At 40.9% G+C, this 23,703-nt stretch overlaps 1 protein-coding gene across 9 annotated transcripts in view; it reads right to left on the bottom strand.

The window, feature by feature from the left end:
- Nucleotides 1-23,129, bottom strand: part of FNDC3A (fibronectin type III domain containing 3A) — a 125,921-nt gene extending 102,792 nt beyond the window's left edge. For 2 of the 9 annotated variants that reach the window (XM_086771854.1, XM_086771864.1), the window contains exons 1-3: nucleotides 11,259-12,022; nucleotides 10,839-11,169; nucleotides 3,111-3,239 (exon numbers count right to left, since the gene is read on the bottom strand). In XM_086771854.1, coding sequence (XP_086627980.1) covers nucleotides 3,111-3,212 — 102 coding nt within the window. In that variant the 5' untranslated portion in view covers nucleotides 3,213-3,239; nucleotides 10,839-11,169; nucleotides 11,259-12,022. The other 7 variants (XM_086771859.1, XM_086771857.1, XM_086771856.1 and 4 more) reach the window with 7 other exon arrangements.
- Between the last annotated feature and the right edge of the window lie 574 nt (nucleotides 23,130-23,703).

Below are 23,703 nucleotides of genomic sequence, written 5' to 3'. Positions count from 1 at the left end.
TTGTGGAACACAAACAGTAGACAACATTGTGGTACAACTGCTAGTTATGAAATGATGAAAGAAACTGATTTTCTTTATTGATGACTGAGAATCTGCCCAATGCTTTCTGAAGATTAGCTTTTTTCTTTTCTAAAATAAACACTACTGCTATCAGTTCCACTTTACACAGTATTCTTAATGAACAAGTTTTGGTTTTTTTTTAAATAAAAAAGGACACCAACAGCATATATGATGTTTTTCCCTTAAGAAGACTAACAGAAACCCCCATAAATTCCTTTATTTGAAGAAATTCTTTGCTTGTTTTCCAGTTTTAATCTTGCTTGGATGACAAAAGCAAGATTAAAACTGGAAAAAAAAACTGGGGATACATTTTAATGAAAATGTATCCCCAAAAGAAGATATAAGCTCATATCCAACTCAAAATTTTGCACCATTACAGAGTAAGCTTGACAGCACAGCTTGATAGTCTTATTTTTGGGGAAGGCAGAACAAGTAACTCAGTCTCAACTATCTTCGAAAGGTCATGGTGATTAGGGGAGGTTCTTGAGGACTGGAAGAAAGCAAATGTCACTGCAATCTTCAAAAAAGGGCAAGGAAGAAGATCCAGGGAACTACAGGCCTGTCAACATCACCTTCAGCTCTCGGAAGATGAGTGAACAAATATTCCTAGAAGCCATTTCCAAACACTAAAGATAAAAAGGTGATTGGGAGCAGTCAGTATGGATTCACAAAGGAGAAATCATGCCTGACAAACTTGGATTGCCTTCTACAATGAAATTACTAGCTTGGTGAATGAGGTGAGAGCAATAGATACTGTTTCTTGTGACTACAGCAAGGCTTCTGACACTGTCTTGCACAACATCCTCACAGAGAAACTGATGAGGTACCAACTGAACATAGGGAATATGAAGTGGACTGAAAATCGGCTCAAAGGGTTGTGATCAGCAGTGCAAAATCCAGCAGGATGCCATTCACTAGTCATCTACCTCAGCGGTTGATATGGGGACAGATAATGTTTGCTGTCTTCTTTAAAAGACCTGGATGACAGCACAGAGTGCACTATCAAGAAGTTTGCAAGTAACACAAAGTTGGGAGGAGTGGTTGATGCACTAGATGGTTGCACTGTCATCCAAAGTGACCTTGACAAGAAGAAGAAATGGGCCAGCAGGAATTTCAGGATCTTTGGCACAGGGAAATGTGAAGTCCTGTACCTGAGGAAGATTAATCCCATGCACCAGTACGTACTAGAGACTGACTGGCTGGAAAGTAGCTTTTCAGCAAAGGAATGGCAGACGACAAGTTGAATGTGAGACAGGAAGGCACCCTTGAGTCAGAAAAGGGCAACAGCATCCTGGGTTGCATTAGGAAGATCATTGCCAGCAGGTCAAGGGAGGTGATCCTTCCACATACCCAGCACTGGCGAGACACCTGGAGTTCTGGGTCCAGTTCTTAGCTCCCCAGTACATAGACGTACTAGAGAGAGTCCAGCAAAGGGCGACAAAGAAGGTGGCAGGGAATAAACAAAACCAAGTCAGACCTTCCTCTGTGGTGCCCAGTGATAGTATAAAAGACCAAGGGCACAAATTGAAACACAGAAATTTGACTAAAATGTAAAAATTTATTTCACTGTGAGAGTGGGTTGAATATTGGGGAACAGACTGCCAGAGAGGCTGTGGACTGCCTTATCCTTGGAGATACACAAAAGCCAACTGGACGTGGTCCTGGGTCCTGCTTTAGCTGACCCTACTTTGAGTGTGGGAAAGCTGGACTGCGTCATCTCCAGAGGTCGCATCCAATCTCAAGGGTTCTCTGATACATCTATAAGAATTTTTAAACAATAATAGTAAAAAGAAAGAATATTCACAAACGAGTAAAGAAAAGAAACTGTGGTGGTATGTTTAACTTTGTGTAGGCATGCTTTACTCTTTTTTTGTTTGCAAGGCTTTAAAATTGAACTTTTCAAGGCAGAACATGTAAGGAAACAATAACAGTTCTCCTCTTGTATGTTACAGATCACTAGTTCTAAATGTCAGTATTTAAAAGAAGAAATGGAAGAGAAAGCAAGTTTGGATATTGTTTTTTTTCCCTTTTTCTGGAATGTTCTGTCTACACATTAATTAAAAATGATTTATCGGGTCTTTATTTGTATTTAAGCTTCCTCTGCATTGTGAAGATCTCACTGCAGCCCAAATGTTGTTCCATGAATTGCTGCAATCCATTCTCCACTCTTAATTTAGAGGGGTTTTTTTTGTGTTTTTGCCCTACAAATTAATTCCTCTTTAGGATAAATTGTTATTTCTTCTGCATAAAGATCAAGCGTGGGAATGGCAGACTACAAGGGACTTCCCTAGATCATCAATTCCAGTCTCTTGCTATCACAAGCAGTGATCTCTCAATTCATTCAGATATTTCAAATTGCTTAATTTTTCATTCCTTTTCTCCCACTGGAAGCTGCTCCAGAATTGTGCTTAAAATATGCTTCCTAGGCTAAAGATATGGAGAACGCACAAGTTTTTGCCATCACTTCTTCCTCACTGGAACTGAACTTTCTGAAGTGTTCTGAAACCATAACCATAATTTTTTCTATCACCTTGACTGGTTTTGTGTGAAAAAAAAAAAAAAAAAAATTGAAGAATTGTCCAGGCAGACACTAACATACAAAAGCAAGTCCCACCACTCAAGACATCTGGTTGTAAGCAAGTGTCAGTCTAGAGGTCACAGAATTGTTAGCACATGTTCTGCCTGAGCTAGTAAGCTCTACAATAGGGAAAGGTATATTAATTTTAACAAGGAAATGTAAATATATAGCTTCCAAATTAAGACCTAAGCATGGCTAGATAGCTTGGCAGCTCTTTGGTCCCATCTTTCTACGACAATGTTCTTTCACAAGAGAGGTTTTGTGCTTCATACTTCTTAGAAATATCTTCTCTGCACCGCTTCTACCTTCACCTCAATCTCCAAAACACATGCACGACCAAAGATGCACAAAAACATTCCAGATGAAGGCTTACTATATTTTACATTGTCAATATGTCAATAATGCTGTTGGAAGAAGAAGAAGGAAAAAAAAAAAAAAAAAAAAAAAAAGAATATAACTTAAATTTCCTTACCTGTTGTGCTCCATCCCCACTAACAATAGGGGAAGTTAGAAGAGGGATTTCACTACTTATAATCGAAGTGGTATCCAGTAACGGTGGATGCTCTGCCATCATTGATGGTACACTAATTCACAAGATCACCTGCAAAGAAAAGTTAGTCAAATGGTTAAACTATACCAATAGTTTCTGAATAATTAAACTCAAAAAACAGCCTCACTTAAAAAAAAAAAATTACGAAATCAGACACTTTTTAAAAGCATTTTTCCACAACATTTGAGCAATTTTGTAAACTTGAAGATGTGTTTTCCAGCTGGTGTAAGCCTGACTTACACAGAGGGTAGGTTTAGACCCCCTCTAGCGGCTGAACCGTAGAAGAAGATACATCACAGCCTTGGAGCTAACTAACCCAAATTCTTTAACTTTGAATATAAAATAAGATTTTGTCTAAGTTTGACTGGCACTGCTGACAAAATCCCTACTGGAAAAAAAGAAAAAAAAAAAGCACAGTTGCCTTAGAACTTACATATACAGTGTTCCTGCTTATACAAAACTGGTAAAAACCTGAGATCTATGCATCGGAACATTGGGGTTTTTTACATTTTTATTTTTATTTTAAATCACCAACCAAGTTTTTCTACTATTATAACAAATGAGACACTTATTTTAGGAACAACTAGTTATTAGGAAATCTTCACATGAGACAAATGAATTAGAAAAAAAAAAAAAAATCTTCTGCACAATCTGACATTTCCTTAATTTTAAAATGTATTAGACCAAGAATTAAAGCTGTGTCACTTTGATAACCAGTGGCCCTTTAATAGCTTTACCAGCAGCTAAAACTGAGGGAGAGGGGACAGTAATACCTGCTCACAAAATTATAATTCTCCTAACTATACTACGAAAAAGCCCTTACTAACACACTGTAAAGTTACATGAAATTTGATGAGAAGAAAAAAAACCACCCAGGCAAGAGGCCCCATGAAAGCAGTTTGATGAGTGTCAAGTAACAGCATAACAGAAAGCAAGATTCAGCCGAGCATTGCTTTCAATTAGTCATAAGTAATGTGTTTCATGATATTTGGTGTCTTGGTGCTACATGAAGATTGGATGGAAGAATTAAGACCAGAAAAGCTGAAGATTACCATTTTTCCATGCGGGAAATACGTATTGCAAGTCTAATAAGCTGCTTTCAAAATTGAATTTAATTTTGTTTAAGAAAAAAAAAAAAATATCATTGAGCTATATTGATTTAGGGTTTTGGTCTTAACTCCATCCCAGTCAAACTCAGTACACTTAGCTTTTAGGGAAAGAAAAAAAAAAATACATCAAGAAGAACTGAGAAACTGATATTTCTTAACAAAACAAAAAGACAGATGGAATAAATTCACTAGAGGTGAATGGTACATTCAAAATTCCCACAAGTTAATCACATTTTGCATCTGAAAACAGTGCTTAACATCAAACATAGACATAAAGATTAAGCTAAGAATAAGCTTGTACAGTATTTCTAAAGCAGAACTGCCTCTCTTAGCCAGTACTTACGGTAGCCTGGTAAAAATAAGTAGGTACAATTTTGAAGTCACACAGCCTGACAGTCACTAATGTTACAGGTTTTTAAAATTTTGCCTTGGTATCATCTGTCTAATGAAGCTCTGCAAATACTTCTAAACTTCTAACACAGATATACTGTCCACTCACAAAGAGATGCTTAGTAGTTGCAGCATACAAAACTTACTTTAAATTAAGAAATACTCAATAAAATTCAAACAGTGATAAAGTCAGCTTAACGACACTGACTTCTGTACCAAGTTCTAGAGATGGTATTTGGGCAATTTGAAGAGCTGCGGTTACAGTTTACTACTCAGAAGCATTCTCTAAAATGATCCCCCTTCCACCCAACTGACTGCTTTTACTCGTTTGCCCCTCTAAGGCAGATGATGTTGTGTATCTACTGTGGGTTGAAAACTGCTGAAGGTTGTCCTTCTATAAAACTATGAACTTAGGAAAAAAAACATCTGAAATTATTTTAGAGCTTTCATTTACTTCCGTGGTATACTCTGCAAAGATTTAAGGTGCGGAAAAAATCCCTCTAGGTTAAAAGACTTTGAAACCTAACTGTGATTACTTAAGAATTCATCACCACTTACACCAAGTAATTTATACCTGCTTAGCCAGATTAATTAGTCTCCCAAGCAATGAAGACAGAGTTCTATACCCCTATCTTACTTTAAAAGCTTTTCCACTCATCAAAAAATCTTCCAGGCTACAGTAAGTCCCCATCACTTCTGCAGGTAGCAGAGAGCTGATGAATGTTACTTGGATCATCTTTCAAGCTAGCAAGTTTGATGGTAAGCTTCCCAGGATATTATTCAATAACTGTTTTACGTAAAATGAATGCATAGCCTGGAAGCAGGGGTTAAAATCAAGGCATCCCTCCTCCCACAATAGCTACAGCCAGGCTTGCTCTTGTGCCATCTCCTGATCTTACAGCTCCAATTATTTTGCACTCCTGTCTACAGTGTCACAGACAGAAAAGTAATTCCAATACTTCAAGCTATAACACAACACATTGCCAGCCTAAGCTGCTTGAATTTCCCCTAGGTTTAAGTTGAATCCAGCTCATTATTCCCAAGCCACCATGCTAATGACTAGTCTCTTATATAAGAAAGCACTAACCTCCTTTATCACACAGATTGACTTTTGACTGAATCCATAACTTATGCACTCAGTGCTACCACCATTTATTAGGCATAAATCAAAACATGTCTATCAAATTGGACACCAGTGAGAATTAAAAATGACCCAAACTGACTCAAATACGACTGCCATGACAACTTGTTAAGCCCTACCAAGACAGAAGCAGCTCTGGACATACATTAACATTTGGTCTCAGATTCTCTTGCATGGGTGTTTAACGATTTGATTTGTATGAAAATTAGGTTCCCACAGGCACCTGTATGCTTAGGTGGATAGTCCACCTGTGGCACACAATCTTCAGTGCCTTAACTGGGACACAGCTAAATTCCATGTCTGGATCCAAGTGTTTGATTTATTCTGGAGATGAAGCACAGTGCTCATCAATAAACCCTGACAGGACATACTAGGTATAGTGTTATTCCTGACACCCTTTACAACAATAATAAAAGTGCTACCTGTCAGACTGTGTAATCAATCTAGGGAAAAAATAAATCAATGCTTTCCTGACAATACAGTATTAGATTTCTCTGCAATGCCACAGAACTAGTCTTGAAGACTAAAGGTTTAAACTTCACACCAATGTGAGTCTACGCTACACATATCATCAAATGCCCTTTTTCTATCAGCAGCCAAGAGGCAGCAATCTGTACAAGCCAGTGCACATAATGTGGTCAGACAGTAAGACGTGGTATGTCCACCAGTTGCAGGTGCCTTTTCTTTTTAGCTATGAGGACAGATAAAGACAGACAGGAATCTGAAAAGGGAGGAAATAACATGAACAAAAGGTTGGCATCAAAATAATCAGAAGTGCCACTGAACATATCTTGGAAATAAATGCCACTATATCACATTCGATGCAAGGATATAAAATGGGCACAGACAGAGCTTTTAAATCAGCAGACCCAGACAGTTTGCATACAAGACCTCTGGAAGAAGAGATCTACCCAGCTCTCTGAAAAAGATTTGCAAATAACTTGAGTCCTGGGAAAGTCTCAGAGGTCTGGAAGAAAACTAGAAGTCTTGCATTAAATACTTTCTTGTAAAAGGGCAAACGGGACAACTGATCCAACAGCAATCTGAGACCAAATGAAAGTTAATAGTTGACACTAGATGTTATTTGTAAAGAAATAAAATACAAATATGACTGATGGAAAAAAAAAGCCTATCCAATTAATTTGATGAGAATTTTCTGGTGATGAGTATTGCTGACAAAGGTACTAATAAGAGAACTGGAAAACAATTTTAAATCTTATTTGGCATTACACAACATTTCTCTTCAGCAAAAACACAGAACAGATATTACATGGATTAAAGCTGGACAGACAATCCTTAAATATTAACAGTAAAAACAGAGTTGCTGAGCATGTGAGTTTCCAATAGGAAGGGAAGGTATCAGTTCTTGGCTTCTCATTACAGAACATGTTTTTAACTCAGCCCTCAGGGGAAAAAAAGAGAAAAAAGAAAAAAAGAGGAAGTCAGAAGGAAGTCTGGAAATGACAAACCATGACAGTGATAAGAGACCAAGTCATTCTACCCCGCTAAGAGGCAGGAATAGCTTAAAAAGCTAACAAAAGGGTTTAATACATAAAGGTAAAGCTATTATTTCTAAAACAAAGAAGAATGAACTCAATCCTGTGAAGGGTTGATTCTGAGAAGGATAGGATAATAGAAGTGGACAGCCAAACAAAACCTCCCCAAAAGGCTGAATCAGTTTTATCAGAAGGTGTACCTCACTTAGCAACAAGGAGGGTATTTTCCCTGCTTCTGGCTACAAATAACTACAATCTCCACCAGAAAAACCTAACAAGCTTTGTCTCCAATTTGCTGACTTAAAATTGTTGATACATGTTCAGAAGAGTAGTATGAGTGACTACAACTTCTTACACATATTGTTCCATATTGAAAATGCTGAAAGCAAAGTATGTGCATACCATAATTTCAGCCTTACTCCACATAAAACTGTTCTGGATGATATAACTGTCTTCCCACTCCAGCTAGTTTTCCAATACACTGGGGATTTAGTGAGGTCTTGAAAAGGACACAAGAAATGCAGCTTGCATTTGGACAATGGGTAAGGCTCAGCCTGTAGAGCCACTACAAACAATTTGCTAGCCTATTGTCAGATTTCCTGCACCACTGAAAACTAATGGATGCACCAACCCTCAGAAGGGATACATCCAAAAATTTAAGACCAACTCACTACACCATTCTTCTGGATATATTAAAAGGGACCAGAGGAAGACAACACATTAGATAGGTAACACTCTGTTGCTAAGCACAGAAGCAGCTGAGAAGCAATTTTCTAGTGGTGGTGCATTAAAGTTGTAGTTATTTAGAAATCTATACTGACTCATGCACAGCAACAACTGCTGCATGAACAGCTATGTCATTTCTTGTCTTGCTACTGAATATACTGAACTAGGAGTAGACATTCAAAGTGTAATTCAGCATTGCCAATTCAGGTGACACTGTTCTTTCAGAATATGCACTGAGTCTGCCGTAGGATGTAAGCAAAGTACAAGGTCTCCTGAGTCTCCACCGGCATCGGTGGACAAGGGACGAGCAACTGACATCATCTACCTGGACTTGTGCAAAGCTTTTGACACTGACCCGCACGACATCCTTCTCTCTAGAGAGACATGGGTTTGATGGATGGACCACTCGGTGGATAAGGAGTTGGCTGGATGGCCGCATTCAGAAAGTGGTGGTCAACGGCTCAATGTCCATGTGGAGACCGGTCACGAGTGGCGTCCCTCAGGGGTCCGTGCTGGGCCCGGCCCTGTTCAACATCTTTGTCGGCAACATGGACAGTGGGATAGAGTGCACCCTCAGCAAGTTCACTGACGACACCAAGTTGTGTGGTGCCGTCGACACGCTGGAAGGGAGGGATGCCATCCAGAGGGACCTCGACAGGCTGGAGAGGTGGGCCCGTGCCAACCTCATGAAGTTCAACCAGGCCAAGTGCAAGGTCCTGCATGTGGGTCATGGCAATCCCAGGCACAAATACAGGCTGGGCAGGGAATGGATTGAGAGCAGCCCTGAGGAGAAGGACTTGGGAGTGCTGGTGGATGAGAAGCTCAACATGAGCAGGCAATGCTCCCTTGCGGCCCAGAAGGCCAACCGCATCCTGGGCTGCATCAAGAGGAGCGTGGCCAGCAGGTCGAGGGAGGTGATTCTCCCCCTCTACTCTGCCCTGGTGAGACCCCACCTGGAATACTGTGTCCAGTTCTGGAGCCCCCAACACAAGAAGGACATGGACCAGTTGGAGAAGGTCCAGAGGAGGGCCACAAAGATGATAAAAGGGCTGGAGCACCTCTCTTATGAGGACAGGCTGAGAGAGTTGGGGCTGTTCAGCCTGCAGAAGAGGAGGCTCCGGGGAGACCTGATAGCGGTCTTCCAGTATCTCAACGGGGCCTACAAGAAAGATGGGGAAAGGCTGTTTAGTAGGGCCTGTTGCGATAGGACGAGAGGTAATGGTTTTAAAATAGAGGGGGGTAGATTTAGATTAGAAATTAGGAAAAAATTTTTTACGATGCGAGTTATAGAACACTGGAACAGGTTGACCAGAAAGGTGGTGGAGGCCCTATCTCTGGAAACGTTCAAGGCCAGGCTGGATGAGGCTCTGAGCAACCTGATCTAGTCAGGGATGTCCCTGCTCCTTGCAGGGGGGTTGGACTAGATGATGTTTGAAGGTCCCTTCCAACCCTAACCATTCTATGATTCTATGATTTCAACCAAGTTGAGTAGGTTAATGCTTTGTATGAGGCTTAGGTGGCAAACTGTCTATTCCATACTACCTCCAACTGAACTGCTATTCATTTTCCTCATCACATGAATTTGAAAAGACTTCGAAAGATTTTTCTGAAGGCTATCAAACAAAATAAATTTGCTGGACATGATTTGTTTAGAGACTCCAGACTTATGCCTGAGGAGCCAATAAGGAATGGATTACACCAACAAGCCAAAAGTATAAATGATGTTAAGGCTTAAAGACTGAGTTCCACTCAATAGTTCAGTAACCAAGTTTGCCTTCCTGAACTGTAATGACAAATTAACTCAGTCCTTAAATGCCTTAAAGATTTGGTCCTTTCATGTTTCTGTAGCATTACTCTCATGTTCTAAAGACAAATACGACTACTTTTTATTCAGTCAATCGTTCATTAAGGATTAAGGAATATTGTAAGGCTGAGATCATCAGGCAGTGCATTTCCACATGCAAAGGATCAGCATTTCCATCTCCAAGAGACTAGCAGCTGATCTTAATGATAGTCTCTGAAAAACACATCAGCATTTAATCAGCTGGATCACCAAGGTGAAACAACATGAGTCAGCAGCACGCGTCCTGGTAGCAGAGAAGCAGAGCCAATGGGCTGAGGGAGGTGATTATTCCCCACTACTCTGCATTTATAAGGTGGTATCTGGAATACCATGTCCATTTTTGCTCTTCCCAGCCACCTCCTCCTCCCCAGCATAAGGGAGATGCCAAAGACTGTTACTGGGCTTAGGACCGTGAAAGACAAGGAGAAGCTAAGAGCACTAGAGCAGCCATGGGGGTCACCTACTGAAGGATCCTTAAATCAAACTCTTCTTGGATGTATGCAGCAGAAGTACAAGAAGTGATGGACACATGCTGCGCCACTGGAAATTCTGTCTAGTCATAAAAGGAAAAAACCTCTTCACAATGAGAGCGGTGTAGCACTGGCATAGGTTGTCCTGAGAGCCTGCAAAAATCTCAGTCCTATAGATCAGTGGTCTCCAAAGCGTGGTGCATGCACCATGGGGCTGCACAAAACAACCCCTTGGGTATGGGAAGAAAATACTTTTTGTCACTGATAAACAAAAAATATTTTAAAATAGTGTTTTGTATCTTTATTTAATTCTTTCTTTTTGTGTATGCTTCATAGAGTACATACTATATCAGTAGAGGAGCATATGCGTATAATTTAAAAGTGAACATATATTGGAGGTGCATGCTCAAAACACCTTTACTGATGGGGTGCATGATCAAAAAGTTTGGAGACCACTACTGCAGAAAGTAAAAACCTGATCATGCAAGGTCCTCACAAAGGACCTAAGAAGGCAATCTCCAAAGGCCCCTTCTGAGCAGAATTCTTCTATGAATTCCAGAGTATTTGTCAATAAAAATACAACACATAATGCCAAAGTTAAATGGTTTTCAGTAGATCAGAATCCAAAGAAGGGACAGTAGTCTGTCTCCCGAGCTCTTAAAAGCTGTCAGATTCTTAATTCAGATTTTCAAAGTAAAAATGACAGTGCTAATCAAAACTCAAATTTGCAGACTTGAGGTTCAAACTTTGGAAGACATACTGATAGCACTGTCTGTAACAGAATTGTTTATATGCTGGCCTTTCTCCTAAGAAAAGAAGGAAAACTGCATTAGAGGATAATTACAAACTTAAAAGTTATACTTCTGTATTAAGCACACAACACAAACAGGCTTACCATTTTGGTTGGGCTGTAGGCACTACCATGATAGATGTATTGATAGCTAATAACAATGCTGTGTGCAAAAAAAAAAAAAAAAACACCAACTAAGGAGGACTCATTTCCGAGAGATCCACTGCTGCTGGTTACTGAGCTTGATATAAAATACTACTAATTTTTTCTTCCACAACTGGAGGACTTATAAGGCCACACTCCACAGTGGTATCTCTGGTGCCTACTGAAGGAGAAATTTGCATTGTTGATTTTTCTTCAGTTTTTGTCATTTACAGAACACTTCTTCTCTACCTGCCCACTTACTATCACAATACTTACAGCAACTTAATACTCTTTCACTTCCTATTCTGTCAAATCTGGTGTCCCACAGATACAAACAGATTTATTATAACAGAGGACTGTTTACAAGGCACTTGATTTTATACAACACGAGGATGGAAGTTTAAGTGGGGACAAAAGTGCCTAACACAGAAAGGCACAGCATAAGGAACAGGCTCAATGAAATCAATACTAAATGTTTCCAAACTGCACATTGCTAATACATGAGAAGTGACAAAAACAGGGATATTCCCCGATTTGTCAGTAGCAGTTTCATACATGCTTCAGCCTGTATCACGTTACAGCTGCCAATCTGAGGTTGCCATAAGGTGTGTTTTCCCAGTGGGCTCGGTAGAGCACAGCAGGTGTGCATTCCTCCTTCATCCAGGTCCTCCTGCAGCTACGCTTCCCCAGGAACCACAGGCTAAGGCACATCCTCAGATCCAGACAACTTTCAGAAAGAAGGAAAAGCTTCTCTGAGCAGGAGACAACACTTTCTAGGTTTTGCCAAAGACCAAGGAATGAACTTACAGAACCAAAAAGACCATAAAACCATCACCCAATCCTAACACATCAAATGCTTTGATTTTGCCTTCTCCAACGTGAAAATAGCAGGTGCACTTTAAAAATAAGTATCTTTCAAACAGCTGAAGTAATAAAGCCCTATTTTATTTAGATTAGAGCCTCACATCTGAGTGACTCTTCTTTTCAAGAAGATGCAAGCTATTATTTAAACTTTTCCTGTGATTGAGGCATTTATAAGTGCTCACCATGCCCATTCTTTAGTGCCTACTGTGAGATAAATTTATTATTTCCTACAGTCCTTAAAAGATATCTTCTGCCTGCCAATTTGAGACTCATAAAAATTACTATCATGACGCCTTCCAATCTGTCAAATCAGCCATCCAGTTATCAGATAAGAGTGGACAAATACAAGTGCCCAAGACATAAATATGCTAAAATGAGGAAAATTCTAGAAACAAAATACACCAATGCATCCCTAGGGTGAAGAGGAAAGAACAAAGCATATGCAACAGATGTTAGTCATGTCACTTAATATACTACTGGAAAAAGCTCAGATACAGTGATGTAGCTGGAGAGTACAATTACCCAGAGATCCATAAGGTTGTAGCCGAGCTGCTGAAGTTATGAACCATGCTGAAGGGTTTTGGTTTTGTTTTTAAGAATCAGAACTGAGTAGAATTATTTTCATTTTTCTCCCCATACATTTATCATATTTTCTAGTCACACAGTTTTGGATGTGGCAATTACAGCATACTGGCTTTTCTTTTTTCAGTTCTGAACTAACTATTTCAATTAACATGTGATTTATTTAAAATATGTGCTCTGTTCTTCATAAAGTATTTTTCCTGTTTAGAAAAGTATTTCCTGGAAAACTTGATAAAATATTTTCCAACAGAACAGAGAAGTTTTTGGTTTTTTTTTTGTTAGAAGAAAAGCGTTCTATGGAACATTTCTACTTCACTAATTTGACAATCTCCTTTGAAGTAAAGTTAAACTAAATTGGCTATTCCTTTCAGTCCTGTTGTTCATAATACTATGATAGGTGATATAGGAAAATTTTAAAAACTATAGTTTCATAAAGTAAAAAGTCAAAGTCTGACATTCACTAGAAACTGTAAATCAAAACAGTTAAACTGAAGATATACAAAATCTTTTAGTAAGCACTGGAACTCCCTATAGGAAAAAAAAGAATGTACAACCTCTACCATAAATATAGAAATACTTCAACAGTAGCTCTCGAGTGGTGTCGCAGACACTTACTAAAAATTCTCAAAGAAGTTTGAGAAACACGATACACATCTCTGTTCATAATACGTTACCACTGGAAGTTGAACACTGAAAGTTATAAAATGAATGCAACACTGTTTTGAAGAAAATGCAAGTTGCATTTTAACAGCCAAAATGGTTACTGGATCTAACTTGCTCCCAACAGATACTGTCCGTTCTTCTCAAAGCAAGAATGGCCAAGCCACACAACGGCAAACCTTAGCTTTGCAGGAGTTAAGCGTATTATAGTAAATCAATACTTACTTCAGGTTACCTTCATGCTCCAGGTTGGGAACTGCAATGATTTAGGAGCAGTTTCAAATGCAGTTCATGCATTCATGTCATGGGTACTATAACCTACAGGAGAATGCATAGTAGATAATTGGAAACACTCCAGATGTTCAAGTTTAATGCACTTGTATTTATGAGCCAGCAGTTTTGGAATCTGAGCCAGAGGCTGAGCTCTTACTAGTAGCTAATGTAGAAAGTCAAACTTTTGAAGGTGAAGACTACATAGAGAAGAACTGATAAGCCAGTCATCCAGAAAGGCACAATATGTTCATGGACGCTTACGTCCTCATCTTGTCCAGCACGACTGTTAAATGCTTGACTATACATAAAAACATCAGTGCAATGGAGACTATCTGAAAACACCACATTCTGGTTTTAAATATTAGATTCTTAAAAAAACATCCACATTCCTTATCTGGATCAAGTAGATATAATTTTAAGTTGTTGCATAAGAAGAATTCAGTACTTTCCAACTATTTGCCCCTCCCTCTTACACCTTCAAAGGAAGGAAGCCTAAACTGGTTCTGTAACTTTTAGGAAGCGATAAGTGCAACCATATCACATATCAGAATTAATCTGTTCATTTTACTCAGAACTAATTTGATAGTGTGCATTTTAAAATCAATGAGTAAACTGTCAGCACCCAGGTGCAAACTTATGCCTAGTTTTTAGCAGGTACATAATCTGATTCACTGTCACGCATTGTTTGAGAGCTATACTGTGGGCTCCTTTGTCTTAGAGGAACAACTTCCTTTTAGATACTCTTGGGAAGCATCCTCAAAAAGAAATTAGAAGAGTGAACCACATAGTGTATTTTTTGCACCACTTAAAAAGATCTCCAACGCAATTCCACATTACTTATGCTATGTTGATCTAAACTATGAGACTGTTTTACACTCTCGTTACTCTCAAGAACTTCCTTAAATCCTCCTAGTTTTACTTTTATACCAGCTAAATTAGGTTCTTCTAAGCTTCTGCCAGGACTGGATTTCCTTCAGTTTATTTTCTGAAAATCACACGAGTTCAAAAACAACTCGGCCTTTCCCAGTTAACCATTACTTTTGCCTTCATTTCTGTTTAATAATATGCTTAATTTTTGAGAAAACAAGCAAATTCAATGCCAAGAATCAAGCTACTTCCTCATTCACCATTGACTCCCTCTTTTTGGTAGCTATGAGTAGCAAGGACAAATCTTCAAAATAAGTTTTCATATGATTTATTTAAGGCAAACTAAAAACATGGACATATTTTTATTAATGTGATGCAACTGGTCAGTGAGATAAATTTATTGCAGAGACAGCTGCCGGTGTTGGAACTACAAAGAGCGCACGATTCAAGCAAAACAAGCAGCTTTTAAAGAACTCTTATGAAACAGCTTTTTCCTGCTCATTCTGAAAAATGAAAACTATGTTATCCAAATGCAAGATGACATAGAATCAACGAGGCTACAAGTCTAACAGATTTTAAAATTTCTCTCCACCGTTTCTTTTTGGAAAACCTGTAGGTATCTCCTTCAATAAAGAACAAGATAATAGCACAGAACATGACACGTCAACACAGGCACATGGAAACTACTTCCAGAGAGTAAAAATCCACCAAAAAAAAGAAGGTGCTTGAGTTTTAAAGATGTTCTTTTATCAAGATTTGAAACTGCTGTAAGTCAGTTCTGCTAAATCATACTAGCAGCTCCCACTTGCACAACTGCAAGCAACTGGTCAACAACACTGTGAATTAAACTGGAGGACAGATGTAGTTTAAAATTAATCTTACAAAAACCAGTCAGTTTTAACATAAAACATTGCCTGACCCATTTTACTTACGCAAATACACAAATGAATGCCAAGCACAGGAATAAACAGAGAGGAACTGCTTCATCCAGTGTCAATGCGTAGCATTCATGAAGCTACAGATCACGGTAGCAAAAAAGGTCAAGAGGTAGTCACCCTGGCAGATGCTTCACTTCCCTAACATTTAACTTAGTCACAATATACTGAAGCAGTTACTTGCATGTCAGATAAAAAAAAAATTAAAGCAGGGCAAGTCAAACAGCATCTCAATCTGAATACAGCTCTTGAAAACTAAAAATGCTACTTGTGCAGGAGTTCTCCAATGGAGAAGTCTCTGCAACTACAGAAGGAAAAGACAGCAAAACAAGAGCAGATGTCTCAGATGTTACCAGAACCTCCTTCTCCCAAGTTCCACCCCATCCTCCAAGAAAAGTTTTAGTCAGTTAAAACGTCCTGACACTAACTACTTTGATTGCCCAATCAAGTCAAGCTCTCATCTTTCTATTTAACATATGAAGTTGCAACACTGAATAACTGTCAATTCACTAATAAAAATAAAGCCACACAATCAGAAATTAATATACTTGGAGCTGTACTGCCATGATGTACATAATTAAATGTACTGGAGTACTTTTAAGATGTATTACTTGAATTATGATCATTTATCCTTGCCATTGAAAAGCCATAATTGAGTGGAATGTGCATATATACTAATATTGTTATATGTGGGCAGTCAAGTTATTAGCAAGCCTGAAGAAATTAAATTACATTTCAGCTACATCTAAGATTGATCATTGTCAACAGCCACTACTCACTTCTGCAGCTTCTTTTAGTTCTCATTTCTTAGTACTTTGTTTCAACGTCTTCAATCTACCTTCAAACTAGACCAAATGAGCAAAGAAATAGCTTCCTTAAAGTATGGTCTTCCTCATTTACATTTTTAATAGATTCTACAGGACTGGCAGAGGCATGGTAACTCTTGTGGCTTATTATATGTACTCTTACTGTAGAAAGTTCCCTAGCAGCCTATCAATTAATATATTGAAATATTAGTGAATAGTTACACTCATGGTTCTCTCTCATTGCCAAGACACAGCAAGTTACCAAAGTCTTTGCATTGGACCTTCTTATCCATTCAATTTTCACTCATTGATTAGTTTTCAGCTACACGCAAACTTTTTGCAGATCATTACTACTTGACTTGCTACAGTCTAAAACAGGTTCCTCTGCCCCAAAGAAACACTAATTGACCTGATACTCTGTTGCTTATGTCTCAGTTTCCTTCTGTCAAGTCATCTAATAGATACAGTCCTTCTAGTTAAATGAACCATGGACTCCAACCAACAAAACCCTGCAGTCTGAAAACTGTAAGTTAGATAAGAAGGATTTATTTTGCAATCAAAGGAATAAGATATGATATTGAGTATAATACATTAGCGAGGGGAAATGAGACAGGAGCTTGGGAGTAGCCGATGCTTGTAGGATCTTGGGTAAGGAGAGCTTGGGCTTTGTTTACCACACACATTGGATTTGGACATTGGGGAAGCTCAATGGGATTTACAAGGAAGTGTGAACTACAGGGCTTTTTTACTTTATACTGCGGGTAACAGTAAAGTTCTCAGTTTGTCAAGTTCATTTTCACCTGAAGTTATTCAAGATCAAAAGACATTAAGAACTGAGCTTCACAGATGTAAATGCAACAAACATAGAAAAAAACCCAAAGCAACTTCAGAAAGAGCTGTCATGCAGAAGGTAAAGTTGACATTTGTGTGCCACATATTCCTTTTCACTCCCAGTTACTGAATGAAGTTACTATCTAGCCACATCTGTCACAGCTGGATCTTGTAGCTTTCCCTGTGGAAAAATTCACATACTTTGATAAATAGTTTTTTCAAATCATGGAGTACATTGGTCCAATTTTGTAAATTTTCGCAGTTGTGAAACAGTTTTTTTGACACTATATTATAGAAGCCCATACGTTGCCAGGAAGTAGAAGGACTTGTTTTAGTGCTTCTGGAAAGCAAAAGATATTTATCACATCTTAGAAAGCGCTGTGCTTCTCTCATACTAATGGATTATGAAAATGGGGTCTACTGGTTAAACCGGGATCAAAAAGCTGTAGATGTTTTCATTTTTAACAACTCTTTATGCCCAAAGTAATTACATATATAATAAGGTAAAACATTTTCCATTGCCTATAAATGAAGAGGTTTTGCAGCACATCTCTTCAACTGCCCTAAATCATAGAATGGTTTGGGTTGGAAGGGACCTTTAAAGGTCATCTAGTCCAGCCCCCCTGCAAGGAGCAGGGACATTTCCAAACAGATCAGGTTGCTCAGAGCCCGGTCCAACCTGGCCTTGAATGTTTCCAGGGATGGGGTATCTACCACCTCTCTGTGCCACGCTCATTATAACAATTTTTTTCCTGATGTCCAATCTGAATCTACCTTCCTCTATTTTAAAACCATTACCCCTCATCCTATCACAACAGGCCCTGCTAAAGTGTTTCTCCCCATCTTTCCTGTAGGCCCCCTTTTAGGTACTGGAAGGCCGCTATAAGGTCTCCCTAGAGCCTTCTCTTCTCCAGGCTGAACAGCCCCAACTCTCTCAGCCTGTCCTCATAGGAGAGGTGCTCCAGCCCTCTGATCATCTTTGTGGCCCTCCTCTGGACTCCCTCCGACAGGTCCACGTCCTTCCTACGCTGGGGGCTCCAGAGCTGGACACAGTACATGGGGTCTCACAAGAGTTAAGTAGATGGGCAAAATCACATCCTGCAACTTGCTGGCCACGCTTCTTACCGCAACCATAGCCCAGGATGCGATTGGCTTTCTGGGCTGCAAGCTCATGCTGAGCTTCTCATCCACCAGCACTCCCAAGTCCTTCTCCTCAAGACTGCTCTTCGGGACAATTCTGGAAGCAAAGCCAGGAGAAGTACACTATAGACCTACTCAGCACTCCTAATTAACTTCTGCAGACTGCTGTTGTGGTGTTTGGTACCTAAGATCGTAAACTGAAAAAGAGGTACCAATGTTAACTCATGTGATGTTTTGACTGCAGAACAGTATGACTAGAAGAGGGTTCAGGTATTCTGAAAAAGCAGAAACTTACAGAGAGACAAAAATATAAATTCCATTAAGCAAAGCAATAGATACACAGGTAGGTCTGATGAGACCGAGATCAACAAATGCGTTTGCCTAGACATAAATGGTGAAAGTTTATTTGGAGCTACGAACTCAAGGAGGGCAAAGTATATCCAGTCTAATTCAGTCTGAGAGGTGCCGTGAAGACATCACCAATGAACGTGGTGTTAACGTTTTAATAAAGGGTTTGGAAAATGCAAGGGTATTCCATTCCTGAGGTATTGCAACTGTAAACAGAAAAGCATTCTAATCCTACACATCCAAGAAGAGTGGTAACACAGTCCTCTACATAGCTGCAGCATCAAAATGAAGACCAACAGTTTCTGCAGCATGTATTCTAACCAAACCAGATTACTAATACACTCAAGAAAGGGCGCATGACCTAGCAAGTGAGTATAAAAAGACTACTCATTATACAGGGGAGTCTAGCATGAAAACAATAGCTAAAAATTGTAATTAATTATTGATAAAAGGGCATAGCAAATTCTATTTACATTTTGTTAAAGTCACCTATGACAGCTTAGCAAAAAAGTCTGAATATTTTCACTGGTTACAGGCTCAAGAGTACATGAGTACCTGGAACAGGACCGGATCTCTGAGGGGTGGAAGGAACAACAAAAACAACTTCAAAAATATTTGTTCCATCTGAAACTAAAGTAAATTAATTGGAGCTATTAAAGATGACAACCTAGAAGAAACACATACTACTATTAAGTGTTACAAACACTTTCTAAATATCCTTCTACCCCATCAGCCCTACAAAATACAGGCCCTGGGATGACAATCCAAAATACTACTGGACATAAACAAAATCACTAAACTTTATAGATAGACAAGTTTAAGGAAAAAGCTAATGCTGTTTTTCTACGAGCATCAAGTGAACATCAGCGTTAAGGATGCTCAAAGTTCACTATACATGGCAAAGAATAAGAAAAAAAAATGGTCATTTCTGTAGCTCAAGAAACATTGGCCCCACAACCAAAATAAACATTGTTTGTGTTTGCTGAACAGAAAAAGCAGCAATGTACTCATTCAGAATTATTATCATTTTCCTGAGATACAGACAGTATCTTTTAGTTAAGCTAAAGAGTTGACAGCCCAAGTCAAATCTATTTTTACTAGATCTGGTCCTACAGGAAAAGCAGTGGCTCAGAATTCAACTTGTGCAATATAAACTGCAACCAAGTTGAACTTTGCTACAAATTGCCTGGGAATTTCCCCAAGTCAACAATCTTAAAGAAAGGTATGATAAAATATAGAAGTGTTACTGACAGATACAGCAGAGAGAATCCAATTCATATATTAGATCACAGAAACGCACTGATGAAACACAACATGTAACCTGTAGACATTTTAGCAGTGATTGAACTAGAAATCCCATAACAATTAGAAGCTGGAGGTCAAAAAAAGGTACAAAATTGCTGGAGGGAGATGATAATTCCTCAGGTTCCAAGAGGCATCAACAAGGAACATCAATGGCTGCAGACAACACCACTGTCTGGGAAACGGGCCTGCAGCCTCACAAAAACGGTCTTTAGTATCCGTCTGTCTGGGAATGAAAAAGACAGTTCCCTCCACCCACTCAAAATGGGGGACTGGGCTAGGTTACAGAATTTGCCGCTTTGATAGAGGTATCAATAGACAATCAGAACACCAGCACTTAACACCTTCCAAGCATTCAATATTTCTAGACACCAACACATTTACAATAGCGTACGCTATTTCAGAAGTGTCCTGCCAGCACGGTAAATTAGCGTGTTGCCTAAAGGCATTTAGCTGTTAAAACTATTTAAGAGAAAGTATTGACAAAGATGAAAAATTGTACCTCTTCTGAAGTCAAGCTTTAAGAGTTTTGCTTCCCAGTAAGTCCTAAGACAGGACACTGTAGAAGCATGTTCAGTTAAGCAGCTAAAGTTGCAATAACAACACAAAGGATCTATTTGAGATATTTTGAGCCAAAATGATCATCAGCATAACACTGAGTTAGCTGACGTAGGTCCAAATTGAAGTAAAATTGAATGGAGGCAAAGAATAACAAATAAAAGCATCCCAAGATCCACACGACTCACAGTCCAGAGGAAATGAGTTATTAGTCTGAATCATAATTCAAGTTTCTGCAATTCCATTACATTATTGCTTATAAAAATCAAAAGCTTTTGAGTTTTCAGTTCACAAACCAGTAGAAACTCAAACTTAAAAGAGGTAGAATTGCCACCATCCAATGGATTGAAATCAGGTAACTTAAGTGTTGTGTGTAATGACCTGAGCCTCATGTAACTCATACACCTAGAGCTTGTCATCCAGCAAAAAGCCTGAGAAGGTCTCCATTGTCCCTGAAAAAACTGAGACACCCACCTAATTCTTTTTTAATATTATCATCTACAGTAGTCAGCCCGTGACTCTGCTCAAAGCAGATTGCTCTCATCTTGACCAAGTGACCTAAGCAACTGATCACTGCGTCCTGGCCTTTCTGAGGACAAAGATCTGCATCTCTCTCAATTAAGGCTTCATCTGCAAAAATCAGTGTCCAGCGCCCCAAGGTAACCCATTCAGTATGTCAGTTTCCCGCCACAAAGTCACCAGAAAAGCCATTCTGGTATAGTTTGCCAAAACAAGTCTCAGATCCAATCCATACATGTCAAGATGACTTCTGTACACTCTGTACACACAGAACGAATCTAGAACTAGATGCTGTGTTTCCAAACTTGATCAGCATCCTTCCTGCTCCCCCATGCTTAGTAGGAACACCAGCTGTTAAGAACTCCATCCAATTTCCAACAGTGAGTACTATAGATACTCGGCTATTTCCAACTTTCACTTACGTGCGCAGACTTCTCACTACCTGAAAGTTTGTACTTCTCTATTTATCATGTGATTAAATTCCATAATTATTTGAGACCATTTCCTTAAAACAAAAGAAAAAAAGCAGAAAAAGTTTAACCGGTTGTACTTTCTGAATTTTAAGGACTGAGTTGCTGTGATTCATACAGATGCTGCGATTTCACGACACAGAATGTAAACACATTTATGGATGTAGATTCACATCATGGCTACAGTTAAATTTCTGTGCTGCATAAAGCAGAAAGTTACTCATTGCCATAACAACAAACCAGCTTCTTTTAAGCTCAAAGCTTAGCAGGACGGGGACCCATAGCTTCTAAGACAGACGCTACCAAGTACTTAGCAGGAAAAAATTAAGAGATTTGAAGTCTTCATGATAATTTAAGGCATATATAACCAGATATGTATTTGATTAAATGTAGACTTAAATTCTAAAAACAAAGAACATTTCACAGAAATTATTTCATGACCTGAGATGTTCTGGAATAACACTTGACATCCAGAGTACCTAATAAATTGCCTTTGACAAGGTTAAACAAATTACTAACACATCTTGAGACGCCACTCACAATCCACGATTTGCTCCTACCCCGCATATTTTCCTTTGTTTCTACTGCTTGTTTTCTTTACTCTGCACAATAAAAACCAGCTGAAAAGTTTCATTTTTGCTTTTAGTTGGTTTCACTTTCTAGTTGCCTGGAAGCAAGAAAAAGTTTCTGTTTAGGTTAAAACCAATCTTGGGTAATATGCAGGAAAGGAGGCATCGGGCACGAGTCGAGCTGAAAGAATGCCTCTGCTAGCACTCGACAAGACCATTAGTGTTTTCGGGAAGATTTGTTTTTTTTCCTACATACAGGAACACACGCTCAATGTCTTTAGCTAGGAGTTCGGAGGGAACCTTTACGGCTTAACAGGAGAACAACACCGTCACCAAAGAGAGAGAGGTGTTGAAAACCACCACTTCCTTCTCCTCCCCGCCTGTCACAGCCGGCTCAGCTGTTCTGGTCGCGCTCCGCATCTGCTTCTCCTCCCCGAACAGCCGCCCTCCGCCCGCGGCAGCCGCGCAGCAGCCCAGCCCCGGGGAGCCCCGCTGCCCGGCGCCGATAGCGCCGGGATCTCCCCGCCCCGGCCGGGAGAGGCATCTCCGAGTGGAGGAGAAGGAAGCCCGGGAAGGAAGACAGAAAGTTTCTTCAGCGGGGCTTCGGCGGGAGCCACCGGTTCCCCGGCCCTCCCGCGGCAGGCAACGCCGTCCCCTCAGGGGCCGGGCAACCAGAAGCGCTGCCCGCCGCCCCCTCGCACCCCTCTCCCCGCCCTGCTGAGGGGAAAAGGGCGGTTTGCCAGCCGCCCCGGGGCGGCGAGCGCGCCTACTCACCGCCATGGCCCCGCCGGCTCTACTGGTTAACGGTTCGGTCTCCGCCACCGGCGGGCAGCGGCACCCGCGCGGGGAGCGGAGGGGAGTTCCCGATGGCGCAGCTCGGGCAGGGGCGGCGCCGCGCCGGCTGTTTCCCCCACCCCCTTACCCGCCCATTCGAGGTACCTGCGCTTCGGCCGCCGCCGCTCCGCCGCCGTTTCCTCCCCTCCTTGCACCTGTCACTGTCCCCCGCGGCCGCCACCGCTGTTGCAGCCGCTGCTGCCGCCGCCTTCGCCCCGCCGCCTCAACGCTCCCCTCCGCCTCGCCCGCCGGCGCGCGGCCGCCATCTTTGGTGGAAGGCTGGGAGGGGCCGCGAGGGGGGCAGTTGGCTCCGGCGCCCAGTGCGCCTGCGCGGAAAGCTCCGGTTCGGGTGGTGGGGGTGAGCCTCTCGGCCGTAGGGGCGGGGTCAGATCTATGGGCGGGACTCAAGTGGACCTGAGGGGCGGGGCCTGTGGGGTGGGCGGGGCCCGAAGGAAGGGCGGGGCAGGAGCTGCGGGGGGCGGGGCCTGCGGGGAGGGCGGGGCTGAGGTGTGGGGCCAGGGCAGGGGCCTGGCGTGGGGCTGAAGCTTGGCCTTGGCCTCGGTGGTGGGGCCTGGCCTTGGCGCTAGGCAGGGCTTGGGGCTGGGGCCTGGGGCCTGGCACCTGGCCCAGGCTGGGCCCTTGCTAGGCAGAGTGAAGGGCAGGAAGGGCTGCCGTTTCCCTGTGCACTGAGGCAGACATTAATGCAGCAAAAGTCAAAGGACTCTCAGCCTACCTGCCCTGAGGCCAAGCAGAGCCTCAGTGTCTGTGAGTGTCAGAGGTGTTCCCCACCCCCCTGCCCGGGCACGTAGTGTCCGACATCAGAGGGGAAAGGGGAAGAAATGTGCTTT

Source organism: Chlamydotis macqueenii, chromosome 1 (genome assembly GCF_036417535.1).
Source record: "Chlamydotis macqueenii isolate bChlMac1 chromosome 1, bChlMac1.mat, whole genome shotgun sequence".
Classification (NCBI taxonomy): domain Eukaryota; kingdom Metazoa; phylum Chordata; class Aves; order Otidiformes; family Otididae; genus Chlamydotis; species Chlamydotis macqueenii.
This window is presented reverse-complemented; position numbering and strand designations above follow the sequence as displayed.